This window comes from Mauremys mutica, unplaced genomic scaffold (assembly GCF_020497125.1).
Source record: "Mauremys mutica isolate MM-2020 ecotype Southern unplaced genomic scaffold, ASM2049712v1 000486F_np12_subseq_109042:145066_obj, whole genome shotgun sequence".
In the NCBI taxonomy this organism is placed as follows: Eukaryota; Metazoa; Chordata; order Testudines; family Geoemydidae; genus Mauremys; species Mauremys mutica.
Window position 1 is genome coordinate 14,623 of NW_025422975.1, and position 18,849 is coordinate 33,471.

The 18,849-nt window shown below is 54.3% G+C and overlaps 1 protein-coding gene across 1 annotated transcript; it reads right to left on the bottom strand.

Annotated features, from left to right (window-relative positions):
• Positions 1–3,572: 3,572 nt before the first annotated feature.
• On the bottom strand, positions 3,573–18,592 carry LOC123357289 (hydroperoxide isomerase ALOXE3-like; the record flags this gene model as incomplete). Its single annotated transcript, XM_045000575.1, has 13 exons — positions 3,573–3,906; positions 4,563–4,733; positions 5,258–5,358; positions 6,377–6,498; positions 9,512–9,681; positions 10,923–11,009; positions 11,380–11,583; positions 12,281–12,424; positions 12,733–12,905; positions 13,281–13,384; positions 15,785–15,907; positions 16,079–16,163; positions 18,388–18,592. Coding segments are annotated over 13 exons (1,869 nt in total), but the record flags the coding sequence as incomplete, so codon positions are not given.
• Between the last annotated feature and the right edge of the window lie 257 nt (positions 18,593–18,849).

Genomic DNA, 18,849 nt, shown 5'->3' on the forward strand with positions numbered 1-18,849 from the left:
GCTCTCGCCTGCCTCGTTCTCCTCATCTCCTTCCTCAACTTCCCCGTCCGGGAACATCTCTGAGGAACCGGCCGTCGACACTATCCCATCCTCAGAGTCCACGGTCAGTGGTGGGGTAGTGGTGGCGGCCACACCGAGAATGGAATGCAGTGCCTCGTAGAAGCGGCATGTCTGGGGCTGGGATCCGGAGCGTCCCTTTGCCGCTTCGGTCTTCTGGTAGCCTTGTCTCAGCTCCTTGATTTTCACGCGGCACTGCATTGCATCCCGGCAGGATCCTCTCTCTGTCATGGCTTTGGAGATCTTCTCGTAGGTCTTTGCATTCCGTTTTTTGGAGCGCAGCTCCGAAAGCACAGACTCATCGCCCCACACAGCGATCAGATCCAAGACTTCCCGATCAGTCCATGCTGGGGCCCTCTTTCTATTCTGGGATTGCATGGACACCTCTGCTGGAGAGCTCTGCATCGCTGCCAGTGCTGCTGAGCTCACCACGATGTCCAAACAGGAAATGAGATTCAAACTGGCCAGACAGGAAAAGGAATTCAAATTTTCCCGGGGCTTTTCCTGTGTGGCTGGTCAGAGCATCCGAGCTCGGACTGCTGTCCAGAGCGTCAACAGAGTGGTGCACTGTGGGATAGCTCCCGGAGCTATTAGCGTCGAATTCCATTCACACCTAGCCTAATTCGACATGGCCATGTCGAATTTAGCGCTACTCCCCTCGTCGGGGAGGAGTACAGAAATCGAACTAGAGAGACCTGTATGTCGAACTAAATAGCTTTGTTGTGTGGACGGGTGCAGGGTTAATTCGATTTAACGCTGCTAAATTCGACATAACCTCCTAGTGTAGACCAGGCCTTACATTGAGACCCTGCCGGTTTGGTGTGAGAGATCACACACGCAGCACCCTCTTTTCCCATACCAAGCACCTGTTGGGTTGGCCATTTAAGAGGAGGGGCTGTACTGGCCGCGAATGCATCCCAAGTCTTCAGGGCAAATTAATCATTGTGGAAGAAAACAAGTCCTCACTCTGTGTTTGTTAGCAACAAGTCAGAGACAGTTTATTATGAGCAATTGCAAGGGAAGATTGCGGTCGGACAGGGGGGTCCCCTGGCCTTAGGCAGATCTTCCCCCTACAGGCAGTATAAGACAAGTATTTATACTTTCCCGTTACATACATCAATGGCTAACGGTTATCCTTTGTTAATACAAGCTCCCTTTAGACACAACCTTATCTCAAGGTTTCTGCTGAAACCAGCATTCCATCCTTATCAACTAAAAGCGAGGCGATAAACAGCACCTCTTACAACTCTTGCATTGTTAGGGTTAGGGTTAGGGCTGCCTTTCATTCTGTCCTTAAATTGACTGAAACATTTACCCTGCTTTTAATTCTGCTGCCACATCATTAAACGCACTTGCTTTTAAACCATGCATTATATTTACAGATACACTCACCAGAGGTGCCTCCTCCGGCTTCATGGTCCGTGAGCTTGGGTTGGGAGGGTATCGGCTCCAGGGTGATAAACAGTTCCTGGCTGTCGGGGAGAATGGTTTCTCGGCTCGCTAGCCTCCTCCTCCTCCTCCTCGTCCCTATTGTGTGAGACTGCCCCCTTGCAAGTGTCCATGCACAGGGGTAGGGTAGTGGTGGGGAGCCCCCCCTCGCATTGCATGCAGCTCATCATAGAAACCGCATGTCACACACAAAGTGCTGCAACATGACACTGAGGCAGGGGGAGGGGGAGAGACTCTGCCTGCTGGAAGCCAATGGGAGCAGCTAAATCAGGCCCAGGTGCCCAATCAACCGCTCCACACTCAGCACCCAGGAGGGGAAGGATGAAAAATCCCAGACAGTTGCACCAGCCCTGGGCAAACCCAATAGCCCCCACCCCGCCGCTTGCCTGCGGGCCGCACCGCGAGCCCACGCGGGCTGCATGCTCTGCAGGCCTGTCCCAGCCTCTGTTCTGGCTTTTCCAGGCCTTAATTGCTGCTCAGGGTTAATTAAAGCCACAGCTGTCCTGTAACGCCCTCCCGTCCAGGGCAGGGTTTGGGGACAGGTATTTTGCTACCCATAGACACATGACTTGGTGTTGGATGGGTGATTTCACTTGAGCCTTGTGCCTCCCTGCTTTAACCCACAAGACTCCTGGCTCCCAGCCCCCCTGCTCTAACCACCAGCCCCCACTGCCCTCCCAGAGCCGGGGAGAGAACCCAGGAGTCCTGGCTCCCAGCCCTCCCTGCTCTAACCACCAGCCCCCACTCCCCTCCCAGAGCCGGGGAGAGAACCCAGGAGTCCTGGCTCCCATCCCCCCCTGCTCTAACCATCAGCCCCCCTGTAACGATGCTGCCTTTTGTGGGATATTTATGAGAATATCAATTCAGGACAGATTGTTTAGAGCAGGGCAGTCACAGCCCAAGGCTGGGGTTCCTTTGCACACCAAGGGAAACCAAACCAGCCAAATGGAGATGACTTCGGTCTCACCCCTCTGGCTGACCACAAGTCACACAAGCAATTCCCTTAGACACTCCAGTTTCCCAGTATCCCCACCAGTGCCCTCGTTATGAGGACAAATGGTTATGAAAACCAAGACCCCAGTAAAAGAAAAAAGGTTCCCTCGATCCCAAAGGACCAAGGCCCAGACCCAGCTCAATATACAAATCAGATCTTACCCACAAATCACAGTTTCCAGTCCTTTAGAATCTAAAAATCTAAAGGTTTATTCATAAAAGAAAGAAATCTAGATGAGAGCTAAAACTAGTTAAAGGAATCAGCTACAGACAGTAATGGCAAAGTTCTTGGTTCAGGCTTGTAGCAGTGATGGAATAAATCAGGTTCAAATCAAGTCTCTAGAGTCCATCCACAGCTGGGATGGGTCATTCAGTCCTTTGTCTAGAGCTTCAGTTTGTAGCAATGTCTCTCCAGACGTATGAAGCAGGATTGAAGACAAGATGGAGATGAGGCAGCTGCCTTTTATAGTCTCCTCCAGGTGTAAGGACACCTCTTTGTCCTTACTGTGGAAAATGACAGCAAAATGGAGTTTGGAGTCACATGGGCAAGTCACATATCCATGCATGACTCAGATCTGTACCGACAGTAGCCAGGAAGATTTCTTATGTGGATTGGAGTCTTCCAAAGTCCATTGTGAGTTAAGTGTTTCTTGATTGGGCACTTAACTTGCAAATTCCTTTCTCAAGAAGCTGACCAAATGCTTTACCAAGGCTTCTTCAGAATTAAAACACATTGAGATACAAGTACATAGCCAATATTCATAACTGCAACTACAAAAATGATACATGCATCCAGAAAGCATAATCATAATCAGCAAATCATAACCTTTTCACAGACACCTTACACAACAATCTTTGCACAACATTTGCTGCAAATATATAACAGTGTTTGCAACAATGATCTATACAGTTACAGGTTATGTCAGTAACATCACACCCCCTCTGCTCTAACCACCAGCCCCCTCACACACCCCAGATCCAGGGATAGAACCAAGGAGTCCTGGCTCCCAGCACCCCCCTGCTTTACCCACTAGACTCCCCTCCCCTCCCAGATCCAGGGAGAGAACCCAGGAGTCCTGGCTCCCAGCCCCCCATGATGTACCCCACTAGACAGAATCAGCCATTCAGAGTGGAACCAGTCTGTGGTTTATTGCCCCCGGACAGGATCGCAGGGACAGCGTTGCCAGCGGCCGCGTGGGGCCCGTCCCCGGGGCTCGCCGGTCGGGCTCAGATGGACGTGCTGTTCTCGATTCGTTGGGGATCCAGGTAGCGGTAGGGGATGGGCAGGGATTTGTTCCTCTCTTGGATCTCCTGGGAGATCTGGGCCAGGCGCCCCTGGAAGGCCGCGATCAGCCGCTTGGGCTCCTCCTCCGTGAAGTGCTCGTCTGGGTACGTGCCCAGGGGTCTCTGCAAGGGAACGGGAGAGCGGTGAGGGACAGCGCGGAAGGGCTCCCTCGTCCGGCGCTGAGATGCAGCCACCTCTGGGGTGGGGCGGCTGGTTACACAAGGATCCCTCATGTGCCCTAGAGCGCAGGGCAGATGTTTAACAGCTGTGTAGCAACACCGGGAAGAGTTCAGGCCAGGGAGGGAAGGAGAATCCTGCGGCCGGTTGAAACAACACTGTGGAATTTATGGGTGTTTGAACGGAATCCCCCAAAGTGCAGCTGGGCCGGGACACCTGGGTTCATGCCCCGGCTCGTGGGAAATGTCAGTGGGTCCTTTATTGTTACCACAAGGGGGGGGGGGAGAACTCAGCTGAAAGGCTCATTAAAGAGACACCCCCAGCCACAGCCCAGTGCCCCCTAGCACCACCCTGGGGCCAGCCCCACCTGCCAGGGGAGAGCGCCCCCTGCCGACCCCCCCGCCCTGCCCCACAGCGCCCCCCACTGCCGGCCCCGCCTGCCAGGGGATAACACCCCCTGCTGCCCCTGCTCTGCTCCCTGCCCCACAGCGCCCCCTAGCACCACTTTGGGGCCAGCCCCGCCTGCCAGGGGAGAGCGCCCCCTGCTGAGCCCCTGCCCCATTCCCTGCCCCACAGCGCCCCCTAGCTCCCGTGTCCTCACCGAGTCCCCCGGTTCGCAGCAGAGGAGCCAGAGGACGGAAATGGCGATGCTGGTGCTGTTGACCTCCGGGATGGTGTCCAGGTAGCTCTCCAGGGAGGAGGTGCCCTTGGCCTGGGGCGGGGGGTTCCTCATGGAGGACGGGAAGTTGGGCATCCAAGCGCCGAGCTCGTACTGCGGCCCAGAGAGACCCCCCCAGTCAGAGCAGCCGGGGACCCCCCAGCCCAGCCAGGGATCCCCTCGTCACCCCGCCCAGGGGGCACCAGTACAGGGAAGGTCTGGCTCAATCAAGAGGCCTGGGCACCCGGGGCTTGGTCGGAATCTCTCCCACGGCCAACGGGTGGGAGAATCAAGGGGGAGGGGGGTTGGGCTACTGAGTGCGGCAGTGGGGGAGGGTCCTGGGGGGCTGTGGCAGGGTCCTGAGGTGTCCAGGATCTCACTGGGGTTGGGTGCTGGCTGGGGGATTGGCCGCTAGAGCAGGGTCCTGGGGATTGAGGTGTCATTGGGGTGGGGTGCAGGGTGCGGGTGTTGGTGGCGGGATCCCAGGTCCCCATGCTGGCTGCCAGGATGTCAGTGGCTGGACCACAGGGCCCCGTGTGGGGGGTGCAGGGCGGGGGTGTCGGTGGCTGCACCCAAGGGCCCTGTGGGGGGTAGGGAATGAGCCCCCCCCCCGAGTGCCCAGGCTGGCCTCTCCCTACCTGCCCGCTGTTGAGGGCGGCGTGCCGGGCCGAGCAGCAGTAGATCCACATGGTCAGGTACTTGATGACCTCGGGGATGCTCTGCAGGGATGAGGGGAAGCCTGCGGGATGGAGAACGGGTGTCACTGACCTGGCCCGGCCCTGCTCTGCGGCCTTGGGCTGGGACCCCTAGAGCCGGGTTCGATGCCTCCCTCTGCCGGAGCCTACCCCGGTGAGTCGCTCCCCTGCTCCGGGTCTCAGCTCAGCCACGCGCCATCTCCCTGCCCTGCCTGTTCCCACGGCGGGGCCGTTCCCAGTCACCCCACAGCCCCGTCCCACCACCATGATCCAGGCCACCCTGTCCCTATGGGGTTGGACACCTTGCTCCCCATCCAGGGGTCAGGACCCCTGCCTGCAGGGCCACTTGATATGAGCTGGGGTCTGTCCCCATTGACTCCAATGGAGAGACGCCCATTGACACCAGCTGGGATCCGGTCCCATTGACTCCAGCGGAGAGACGCCCATTGACACCAGCTGGGGTCTGGCCCCATTGACTCCAATGGAGAGACGCCCATTGACATCAGCTGGGATCTAGCCCCATTGACTCCAGTGGAGAGACGCCCATTGACACCAGCTGGGATCTAGCCCCATTGACTCCAGTGGAGAGACACCCATTGACACCAGCTGGGGTCTGGCCCCATTGACTCCAATGGAGAGACGCCCATTGACATCAGCTGGGATCCGGCCCCATTGACTCCAGTGGAGAGACACCCATTGACACCAGCTGGAGTCTGGCCCCATTGATGCCAATGGAAAGACGCCCACTGACCCCAGCTGGGATCTGGCCCCATTGACTCCAATGGAGAGACACCCATTGACATCAGCTGGGATCCGGCCCCATTGACTCCAATGGAGAGACGCCCATTGACACCAGCTGGAGTCTGGCCCCATTGACTCCAATGGAGAGACGCCCATTGACACCAGCTGGGATCTGGCCCCATTGATGCCAATGGGGAGATGCCCATTGACATCAGCTGGGGTCTGGCTGACAGACACGCAGTCTGGAGATGTCCCCCAGACACCCCTGCATAGAGCCCAGTGACCAGCGGCTGCAGAGCTCTGGGTTCACATGGGCCTTACCAGATGCCTCGTTCCCCAAGAAGCCTTCACGGAAGATCTCGTCTGCCCAGGCCTGCAGCTCGCAGTCGGCCAGGACGTGGGCGTCGCTGTGGTAATAGTGTCTGACGATGCCAGAGACGAAGCTGGAAAGAACAGAGATGTGTCAGCCCGGATGGGTCAGTGCAGGCCACATCGCTCCCCAGTGCACCAGCATCAGAGCCAGCATCTGCAAACAGCCCAATGGTACCATGCACCCTGGCCGTTACCTAGTGTCCCCTCCACTTTGCCCTTCCCTAGGTGTGGGAGCATGGCCTGGTGGCTAAACTACCGCCCTGACCTCCAGGTGATCCTGGATCTCATCTAAAGCAGAGCTGAACTTTTGATTTCAAATTGCACTTGCTCTTGTGGAAGTTAGTACATTAAATAAGCATTGCCATTGACACAAAACATCTTGGCTTGACTGAAACCAAGTGTTTCCATTCACCCCCAATGAGACCTTTTCCTGGAATTTGGTTTTGGGCAAAATTCCCAAAAGTTTGACTTTTCCTCTCCATTCTTGTGTATTTACAAGTTTTCATTCATTTTTCCTAAGCCAACCAATCTACCACACAAAGTAAGTGATGGGGGTTAGGATAAAGGCAAGAGGGGGATGTGACATATCTATCTTCAATGTCTACATTTCTCATAGACCTCTAATAAGTCAGCCCAAATTGTTTTGAATTTTTCATGCATTCCTTTTCTTCGCAATGCCAGCCATTCGTCAGCTGTGTGATCTGCCAGATTACCAAGCCAGGCATCAATATTTGATGGGGGTTGACTTTTCCACTGTGGTACTTTTTTAGTGCCCAAACCTGACCGTTGGCACCACACTGCCTTGTTACCAGGGAACCTCCAGGTATCAGGAATAGAATCTGTGACACACTGTACCTCAAAATAGCTCCCTGTAAAACCCATATGCATCATTCATCAGAAGGGACCATTATGATCATCTAGTCTGACCTCCTGCACAACGCAGGCCACAGAATCTCACCCACCCACCACTGTATCAAACCCCTAACCTATGTCTGAGTTACTGAAGTCCTCAAATCGTGGTTTAAAGACCTGAAGGTGCAGCGAATCCTCCAGCAAGTGACCCGTGCCCCATGCTGCACAGGAAGGCGAAAAACCTCCAGGGCCTCTGCCAATCTGCCCTGGAGGAAAATTCCTTCCCGACCCCAAATATGGCGGTCAGTTAAACCCTGAACATGTGGGCAAGACCCACCAGCCAGCACCCAGGAAAGAATTCTCTGTAGTAACTCAGATCCCAACCCATCTAACATCCCATCACAGACCACTGGGCATACTTACCTGCTGAGAATCAATGATTGCCAAATTAATTGCCAAAATTAGGCTATCCCATCCTACCATCCCCCCCATAAACTTATCAAGCTTAGTCTTGAAGCCAGATATGTCTTTTGCCCCCACTGCTCCCCTTGAAAGGCTGTTCCAGAACTTCACTCCTCTGATGGTTAGAAACCTTTGTCTAATTTCAAGTCTAAACTTCCTAGTGTCCAGTTTATATCCATTTGTTCTGGTGTCCACATTGGTACTGAGCTTAAATAATTCCTCTTCCTCCTTGATATTTATCCCTCTGATCTATTTATAGAGAGCAATCGTATCTCCCCTCAGCCTTCTTTTGGTTAGGCTAAACAAGCCAAGCTCTTTCAGTCTCCTTTCCATTCCTCGAATCATCCGAGTAGCCCTTCTCTGTACCTGCTCCAGTTTGAATTCATCCTTCTTAAACATGGGAGACCAGAACTGCACACAGTATTCCAGATGAGGTCTCACCAGTGCCTTGTATAACGGTACTAACACCTCCTTATCTTTACTGGAAATACCTCGCCTGATGCATCCCAAGACCACATTAGATTTTTTAACAGCCATATCACATTGGCGGCTCATAGTCATCCTGTGATCAACCAATACTCTGAGGTCCTTCTCCTCCTCTGTTACTTCCAACTGATGCATCCCCAATTTATAACCAAAATTCTTGTTATTACTCCCTAAATGCATGACCTTGCACTTTTCACTATTAAATTTCATCCTATTACTATTACTCCAGTTTACAAGGTCATCCAGATCTTCCTGTATGATATCCCGGTCCTTCTCTGTGTTAGCAATACCTCCCAGCTTTGTGTCATCCGCAAACTTTATTAGCACATTCCCACTTTTTGTGCCAAGATCAGTAATAAAAAGATTAAATAAGATTGGTCCCAAAACCGATCCCTGATGAACTCCACTAGTAACCTCCTTCCAGCCTGACAGTTCGACCTGTTGTAGTCTCCCCTTTAACCAGTTCCTTATCCACCTTTCCATTTTCATATTGATCCCCTTCTTTTCCAATTTAGCTAATAATTCCCCATGTGGAACCGTGTCAAATGCTTACTGAAATCGAGGCAAATTAGATCCACTGCGTTTCCTTTGTCTAAAAAATCTGTTAGCTTCTCAAAGAAGGAGATCAGGTTGGTTTGGCAAGGTCTACCTTTTGTAAAACCATGTTATATTTTGTCCCAATTACCATTGACCTCAATGTTCTTCACTACTTTCTCCTTCAAAATTTTTTCCAAGACCTTGCATACTACAGATGTCAAACTAACAGGCCTATAGTTACTCAGATCACATTTTTTCCCTTTCTTAAGAATAGGAACTATGTTAGCAATTCTCCAGTCGTACGGCACAACCCCTGAGTTTACTGATTCATTAAAAATTCTTGCTAATGGGCTTGCAATTTCATGTGCCAGTTCCTTTAATATTCTTGGATGAAGATTATCTGGGCCCCCCGATTTAGTCCCACAGTGAGGGAGGGGTGGACTGGGAAACTGGCCAGGCTTCTGACCAGGGCGAGATGGTATAGTCCTGGTGTGCAAGTCTGGCCAGTACTAGCTGGTGCCCTTCTCTGTGTGAGTCATGAGTGGCTCAAGGAGCTTTCATGCAGTCTAGCTGGGTGCGTGGGGGCAGGTGTCTGAAAAAGTGCCTTTTGGGCAATTCCAGTTTTTTTTTACTCAGAATTCTTTACGTGGCAGGAAAGCCGTGTTTCCAAGCAACTCTGAGCTGGTGGGAATTTTCCACATGCCATCTGCTTCCTCGCCACCCTCTGCCCCGGCTCCTGCTCCTTACCTCTCAATGGCCGACCAGATCTTCAGCCCATCATCCCTGTAGTAGTAGTTGGGGATGCAGTCAACCCCGCGCTCGTGGATGTCATCAGGGAAGCAGAGGGAGGCGTAGGTCAGGCAGGACATACCCTTGGCCATCAGCACCTTGGTCCCCTCGATCCCCGAGCCCATGGCCTGGGAAGGGACCAGAGACAGAGCCTTCAACCTCTGAGCCAGCGGGCCAGGGGGCGGGCTAGAATGAAATACCACCATGACCTATTTCAGCGCAACCAGACAAATGACAATACGCCCCGTGACAAATGTGCCTCCCAGATGTTTCGCTTTGTGTTGTACCCCCAAAATGATCAATCCCTCACAACCTCTGGTGTTCGTCCAACCAGTTCTTAGAAACCTCCAATGCTGGAGATTCCACAACCTCTGTGCTTGCTCCAGAGTTAACTATCTTTAGAGAGAGAAAGCTTTTCGTAATATCTAACCTAAATCTCCCTTGTTGAAGATTAATCCCATTTCTTCTTCTCCTGCCTTCAGCAGGACCAGAGAACAATTGATCATCCAGCCCAAATTTCCCTGGGATGTGTCAAAAGACTCAAATCAAGATATAAATCAAGATATATCACGTCTACTGCTTCTTCCCAGCCACAAGGCCAGCAACACTGTCCAAGAAGGAAATTAGGTTGGTCTGGCATGATTTGTTCTTGGCAAATCCATGTGGGCCATTCCTTCTAACCCTATGATCCTCTGGGCACATATTGATTGTTTAATCATTTGTTCCAGCATCTTCCAGATAGATCGACTGGTTTATAATTCCCTGGATCCTCTTTGTTCTTCTTTTCGAAGGCAGATGCCGTGTTTGCCCTTCTTCAGCCCGCTGGGACCTCACCCGTCCTCCAGGAGTTCTGGAAGTTAATTGCTAACAGTACCGATGAGCTGAAAGCAGAGGTTGCGTCCGCAGAGCCGTATGGTGCAAACACCAGGACCAACTGAGATGGAGGCTGGCTCAAAGGATCTGCTCTCCAGGAGATTCCCAATGTGGTTTTCATGGTGAGACAATATGGGAAGAGAGCTTCAGGGGTTCCAGATGAGGCCTGTACCTCGGAAACAGGCACATTTTACTCCCAAGTACATGGCTCTGGGTGGGGAGTGGGGGCTAGTGGTTAGAGCTGGGAGCCAGGACTCCTGAGTTCTGTCCCCAGCTATGGGAGGTGAGTGGGATCTAATGGTTAGAGAAGAAGGGGCTGGGAGCCAGGACTCCTGGGTTGTCTCCCTGGCTCTGGGACAGGAGTGGAGGCCTAGTGGTTAGAGCAGGAGGAGCTGGGGCCCAAGGAGGGGGGATTGGGAGCCAGGACTCCTGAGTTCTCTCCCCAGATATGGAAGGGGAGCGGGGTCCAGTGCCCCTGACCGTGGGGTCCTCTCACCCTTTCGATGTTCCCTCCGCCTCCGAGTAGCAGGGTCCTGCCCACGACGTTGATGTGCAGCGTGTAGCGGGTGTGGGGCAGCAGCAGCTAGGGAGGGGAAGAGACAGGGATGGGTGAGGGCAATCAGGGAGCCACCCCCCACCCTCACCCCTGCACGTATCTGGTGGGGGGGCAAGGACCTGGCCCCTCCAAGAAACCAGCAGCAGCTCCTTCTCCCCCTTCTTCCACGAGGTCAGGAAGGTGCTGGACCGCGATGGGTAGAACACGGCCAGCGTGGGGCACGCCCAGCCTGGCACGCCAGGCACAAGCACCCGCCAGGCACACGCACGTGCAGCTGGGCACAGCTGGACGCCGGCAGCGGGGCCCATCTGGCAGGCTCCCCCTGCTGGGCTCTTCTCTCCCACACATCTGGGCACAGCTGGCTGGGGGCGGGGGGGCAGCCCGGCCCCTCTCTCACCTTGAAGAGCGGGTGGCACATGGGCAGCTGGCGCAGGGTGGCCAGGGCGAAGGCCTCGTCGATCAGGTGGGTGAGCAGCAGGTGGCTGACAGCCTCGTGCACCAGGAACTCAGCGTAGCGCAGCCAGGTCTTGGCCAGGGTCCAGTCCCACTCGGAGTCGCTGGGCAGGAAGATGGGGCTGTCAGGGCCTGGGCACTGGCTGAGCTGCGGGGGGAGAGGCACAGGAAGGGTGTGGGGGGCGGGTTGGCGCAAGCCGGGGGTGTGAATCCTGCTGCTTCCCCCAGGGGAGCCCAGGGACTGGGACCCGGGTGCCAGGATGAGGGGACATGACGGTGCAGCAAATCCAGTGTTAGGAAGAGGCGACCCACAGAGCTGGGGTGTGTGTACACACACGCAGAGCTGGAGTGTGCATATACAAGCAAGTGGGCACACGCACGCACACATAGGAGGGTGTAGGGGGATAAGGGAACCAGGACTCCTGGTTTCTCTCCCTGGCTCTGTAAGGGAAGAAGTGGGGAGGTCTAGTGGTTACAGCGGGGGGGGAGGGGCTGGGAGCCAGGACTCCTGGGTTCTCTCCCCAGCTTTGGGAGGGAACTGGGGGCTGGTGGGTTAGAGCAGGGGGAGCTGGGAGCCAGGACTCCTGGGTTCTCTCCCCGGCTCTGGGAGGGGAGTGGGGGCTGGTTGTCAGAGCAGGGGGTGCTGGGAGCCAGGACTCCTGGGTTCTCTCCCCAGCTCTGGGAGGGCAGTGGGGTCTAGTGTGTTAGAGCAGGGAGGGCTGGGAGCTAGGACTCCTGGGTTCTCTCCCTGGGCCAGTCCCTTAGACGACAATGCCCAGCCCTGGGACTGTGTAGGGATGGGGGCTGCATGGGGGCCCCGCCAGGCAGCGTGTGGGGGCCGTTACCTGAATGGCTATGGGGACGAGCTCCCCGGAGGGCTGCAGGTGCAGCAGGCAGAGGGGCGCGGCGATGTACTGCTGGTAGCCGTTGATCGTGTTGGCCGGGACGCCCTCCAGGATTTTATAGTCAGCGAGGAAGATGTTCCCTTTCTGCAAGGCACAGGGGGAGCAGAGCAGAGTGCAGGGGCCAGCACATCCCAGGGTGCAGAGTGGGGACACCGGGGAATGGGGGAAAGCTGGGATGCCAGTGCTGTGAGCTTCCCCACAGCAGTGCCCTGGGACTAGCCCCTGGAGCCGAGTGGCCAGTGCGAGCGCAGCCACTGGGGCTGGAATTGGGCCCGCTGGACACCGCTGACCCGTGGCTGCTGGTGCCCGGAGTGAAGCTGGGGAGGGAGCCGGAGCGAGAGCTCAGACCGTGACCGAGTCCCCCCCAGGGGTGTCCCTGGCGCCCCACTTACCTCCAGCTCGTCCTGCAGGCTGCAGATCTCCCCCAGGGAGGAGGCCACCATGGCCGGCGTGACGGGGAAGTTGCAGGGGAGCTCCGTGCAGCGCCGGATCACCATGGGGTGCACCCCGTTCAGGAACTGGTACCCGAAGAACGTGTCCTCTCGCCAGTGCGCCCGCACGTACTCTGGGGGGACACGGGCAGGGCAGCCGCGGGGTTAATGGGCCGGGACTCAGGGGAGCCGGGTTCGAGTCCTGCTCTGGGTGCCTGGGGCAGCTTTCAGCGTCTCTCGGGGCCATGGCCTCCCCACACTGGAGAACAGGGCTAACGGTCCAGCATGAGAGGGGGCCTGATCTAGGAGGGAGTCTGGGCAGCACCTGGCACAAGGCTGGTGGGGGGTCCCTGATCGTGGTTGGGAAGCTCTGGGCAGGGCCAGGCACAAGCAGCGCTGGGGTCTCCAGCCGCTTGCGTCACACCCGTCCCAATCACCCTGCTCTGTGAGGGGGGGCTCCAGTGGGCCCAGGCGAGCAGGGCTCGGGGTGGGGGTGGGGGGTCACCCACCTGTGACCGGGGTCTTGTTGAAGCAGAAAACCTTGTTGATGTCGTCCAGCTTCGTCCAGGAGTTGGTGCAGCTCAGGAAACCCTTCAGCCACAGCTCCAACTTCCTGGGGGGCAGAGAGACATGCGAGAGCCCCTTGGCGGGGTGAGATGGGGATGGCCCTTTCTGCCCCCGACAATAACAAATAGGGCCCCCTCTTTGCCCCCCCTCCCCCCAGAGATGCACTGGTGGCAAAGTGGAGCCACGCTCGGAGCAGCTGCCCCCTGTCAGAGCGATGGGCTCAGGCTCTCAGCACACTCAGGCAGCACGGCTGCGTTGGTGACACCCGGGTTTTCAAGCTCTTCTCCCCTACCACAAGGACTAGAGTGAGTAATATGGGATGAGGGTGTTGTGTATGTGGTTGTCATGAGTTTTGTTCCTATGGCAACTGAGTTAGATTATTAGGGGATAGCCCGGCCGGCTTCGGCCGGTTGGGTGAGCTCTGTGTCTGTAAATAAAAGGGTAGTTTTGTTAGCTGTCTGCTGTCTGGCCTCAAGTGATTGCTTCCTAAACCGGCTGCCCCCAAGGATATAACAAGGGGATGTCTGGGGATGGATAGATTGATTGATGGGTGGGGATGGAGAGAGAGAGAGAGAGAGAGAGAGAGAGAGAGAATGGATGTGTATGGGAATAGATAGAGTTAGGGTATAGAGGAGGGCTAGGGATAAGGGTTAGGGTATAGAGGAGGGTTAAGGGTTAGTCCCTGGGGCTGGGCCTTGGGGGCTGGGCTGCACACACACACATCCCTCCCGCACTGCAGGAAGGTGGATGTCTTGGGGAAGGGTCTGAGTTAAGGTTACGGAACGGCGTCAGGCTACATAGTCGGGTCAGGGCTAGGGAAGGACTATAGGGCACAGGCGGAGTGAGAGAAAGGGTATTGGATATGGGTTAGGGTAGGATTAGGGAAAGGAGATAGTATAGGGTTAGGGTTAGGGTTTGGGTTTAGTCTCTGGGAATGACCTGGGCTGGGGGGGCCGACAGTCATGCATTGACCCCGTGCTCGAGGAAGGGGGAGGTCTTGATGAAGGGTTCGGGTTACTGTGTAAGGTTAGTGTATAGGGTTACGATTAATGTACAGGCTTAGGGTTACTATACTGTGTTTTGTATAGGGATATGGTTAGTGTAGGGTTGTTTATTGGTTTAGGGTTACTCCATAGAATTGTGTATGGGGTATGGTTAGTGTATAGGGTTAAGGTGACTGGGTAGGGTTGTGATATAGGTTTAGGGTTAGTGTATAGGGTTAGGGTTAGTGTACAGCAGGGGTAGGCAACCTATGGCACGTGTGCCGAAGACGGCACTCGAGCTGATTTTCAGTGGCACTCTCACTGCCTGGGTCCTGGCCACCGGTCCGGGGGGGGGGCTCTGCATTTTAATTTAATTTTAAATGAAGCTTCTTAAACATTTTAAAAACCTTATTTACTTTACATACAACAATAGTTTAGTTCTATATTATAGACTTATAGAAAGAGACCTTCTAAAAACGTTAAAATGTATTACCAGCACACAAAACCTTAAATTATAGTGAATAAATGAAGACTCGGCACAGCACTGCTGAAAGGTTGCTGACCCCTGGTGTATAGGCTTAGGGTTACTGTGTAGGGTTGTGTATATGGCTTGGTTAGTGTACAGGGTTAGGATTACTCTATAGGGTTGTGCACAGGGTTAGGGTTAGTGTACAGGGTCGGGTACAGGGTTAGGGTTAGTGTACAGGGTTAGGATTAGTGTACAGGGTCGGGTACAGGGTTAGGATTAGTGTACAGGGTTAGGGTTAGTGTACAGGGTTGGATACAGGGTTAGGATTAGTGTACAGGGTTAGGGTTAGTGTACAGGGTTGGGTACAGGGTTAGGATTAGTGTACAGGGTTAGGGTTAGTGTACAGGGTTGTGTACAGGGTCAGGGTTAGTGTACAGGGTTGGGTACAGGGTTAGGATTAGTGTACAGGGTTAGGGTTAGTGTACAGGGTTGGGTACAGGGTTAGGATTAGTGTACAGGGTTAGGGTTAGTGTACAGGGTTGGATACAGGGTTAGGGTTAGTGTACAGGGCTGTGTACAGGGTTAGGGTTACTGTACAGGGTTGTGTACAGGGTTAGGGTTAGTGTGCAGCGTTGTTTATCATACTGGGTTCCTGTACATAGTTGTGTACAGGATTAGGGTTACTGTACTGGGTTGGGTACAGGGTTAGGATTAGTGTACAGGGTTGGGCACAGGGTTAGAGTTAGTGTACAGGGTTGGGCACAGGGTTAGGGTTAGTGTACAGGGTTAGGGTTAGTGTACAGGGTTGGGTACAGGGTTAGGGTTAGTGTACAGGGTTGGGTACAGGGTTAGGGTTAGTGTACAGGGTTATGGTTACTGTACAGGGTTGGGTACAGGGTTACGATTACGGTAGGGGGTTGGGGGTAGTTTCTAGGGGCAGGCCTAGCGGCCGGTCGCTGGGAACACATCTGGGCCGTGGGGAAGCTGCACTCACGCGTTCCCCGCGCGCAGCAGGAAGTTGGTGCTCTTGGTTAAGGAGTACGTGGAGTTAGAGTCCAGATCACTGATGTTGTCCACGTCCAGGCACCGGGGCAGTCCAGGAACAAACTCCTTCCACCTGGGCAGGGAGAGACGGCAGGAGATGTTACTCCTGGCCTGCTGCTGCCCCAACAATCACTCAGCCGCAGTCCTGGGCCCACCTGTTTTGTGGTTTCTACCACCAACTCCATCCCTGGGACCCTGCACAGCCCTGAGGATCTCCCTCAACCCCCACCGGGTTCTCACTCACCCATAGCACTCGCGTCGGTGCGTCAGCTCAGCCTGCCGCTGCTCCAGCAGCAATGGGAAATCGGCATCATCGCAAACCATCTGGCCTGGGGGAGAGGAGAGAACGTGAGAGAGATGTGTATGGGATAGATAGATAGATAGATAGATAGATAGATAGATAGATAGATAGATAGATAGATAGATAGAAGGGTTTGTACGGGGATGGATAGACAGAGGGGGTGTATCGAGATGGATAGATAGAGCGGTGTAGATGGGGATGGACAGATAGAGGGATTGTACAGGGATGGATAGATAGAGGGGATGCATGGGGATAAATAGATAGAAAAGTATGTACGGGGCTGGATAGATGGGGGTGTGTACAGGGATGGCTAGATATGGGTGAGTATACGGGGTTTGATAACAGAAGGGCATGTATGGGGATAGATAGATAAAGGGGGTGTATCAGGATTGTAGATGGAGGGGGTGTACGGGGATGGCTAGATAGAGAGGTGTGTATGGGTTCGATATATGGGGTGTGTGTACGGGGTTGGATAGGTAGAGGGGGTATATGTGTATGGATAGATAGGAGGAGGACGGGGTTGGATAGACAGAAAGGTGTGTACAGGGATGGATAAATAGAGGGGGTGTAGAGGGATGGATAAATACCGGGAGTGTGTGGGTATTGATGGATAGCTAGAGGGTGTGTACAAGGATGGATAGATGGGGTGTGAACGGGGATGGATAGATAGAGGGGTGGACGGGGTTGGATAGACAGAAGGTGTGTACAGGGATGGATAGATAGAGGGGATGTACAGGGATTGCTAGATAGAGGAGATGTATGGGGATGGATAGATAGAGGGGTGTGGATGGGGATGGATAGGCAGAGGGGGTGTATGGGGATATATAGGTAGAGGGGTGTGGGTGTGGATGGGGATGGATGGATGGAGTGGTATGGACATGGATGCATAGATAGAGGGGGTGCATGGGGATGGATAAATGGACTGGGTGTATGGGGAGGGATGGATAGCTAGAGGGGGTTCATTGAGAGGGATAGATACAGGGATGGATAGACAGAGGGGGTGTATGGGGATGGATGGGTAGATAGAGAGGTGTGTATGAGGATAGATAGATAGAGGGGTATAGACAGGAATGGATAAATAAAGGGGTTATATGGGGACGGATAAATATAGGGGGTGTACGGGGATGGACAGATAGAAGGGACGTATGGGGATGAATACACAGAGGGGCGTGTACGGGGAGGGATACATAGAGGGCATGTATGGAGATGGAGAGATAGAGGGGTGGACATGGCTGGATAGACAGAAGGGTGTGTACGGGGTTGTATAGATAGAGGGGTGTGTACGGGGATGGATAGGTAGAGGGGTGTGTATGGGGATGGATGGATAGGGGGATGTATGGGGATGGAAAGAGAGATGGATGTGGACGGGGATGAATGGATAGAAGGATGTGGACGGGGATGGATAGATACAGGAGGTGTATGGGGATGGATAGACAGGGGTGTGTGGGGGATGGATACATAGAGGGGTTTGGAGGGGGATGGATAGACAGAAAGTTGTGTATGGGGATGGATAGATACAGGAGGTATATGGGGATGGATAGACAGGGGTGTGTGGGGGATGGATACATAGAGGGGTTTGGAGGGGGATGGATAGACAGAAGGTTGTGTATGGGGATGGATAGATAAATGAGGTGTATGGGGACGGATCAACAAAAGGCTGTTTTCAGGGAAGGATAGAGAGAGAGAGTGTATGGGGTTGGCTAGATTAATGGGTGTGTACGGGGATGGATAGATACAGAAGTAGTATGAGGATGGATGGATAGATACAGGGGTGTGTACGGGGATGGATAGATAGAGGGGTGGATGGGGTTGGATAGACAGAGGTGTGTACAGGAATACATAGATACAGGGGTGTGTACAGGGATGAAATAATAGAGGGGGTAAATGGGGATGGTAGCTAGAGCAGGTGTACGGGGATGGATAAATAGAGGGGGTGTATAGGGATGGATGGAAAGATAGAGGGGGGTGTTTGCTGGGATAAATAGCTAGCTACTAAATTAAAGGAAATATCCTATCTCCTAGGACTGGAAGGGACCTTGAGAAGTCATTGAGTCCAGCCCCTGCCTTCACTAGCAGGACCAAGTACTGATTGTGCCCCAGCTGCCTAAGTGGCCTCCTCAAGGATTGAACTCACAACTGTGAGACTAGCAAACCAATGCTCAAACCACTGAGCTATCCCTCTCCCCTACCTATGAGCCCAAGTGGCCCCAGGTTGGCCCCCATGTGCCTTCCCCCAGCCCGCAGCCCCCTACCTTTGCCCTCCCGCAGCTCCAGCGTGCGGTAGCCCTCGACCCACTGGTAGCAGGGGAAGCGGTAGGTCTGGCCGTGGGGGGAGACGACCTCCACGAAGCTGCAGTACCAGCTGTCGGTGGGGTAGAAGGAGTAGGGCTCCTTGTGGAGCCGCACCAGGACGATGTCCCCCAGCCAGCGCCGGCAGCACAGCTTGAACTCCTCCACCTGCAGCGGGGTGAGAGAAGAACCAGAGCATGAGGGTGTGACTCAGGGATTAATCCAGCAGCATCTGTCTCCACACCCCCCCCCCACCCACAAATAAAATACTTGTTGGCCTCCTGTGCCTCCATGGTGTGAAAGTCTCCAAGGAAACACAGCTCGGCCAGGGCACTGTTGCAACTACTGTTCTACTCAGCACCTGCCTTTCATTAGCCTGGAGGGAAAGGCCAAGGTTTTCCGATTTCACTACAGCTTGAGGTAGC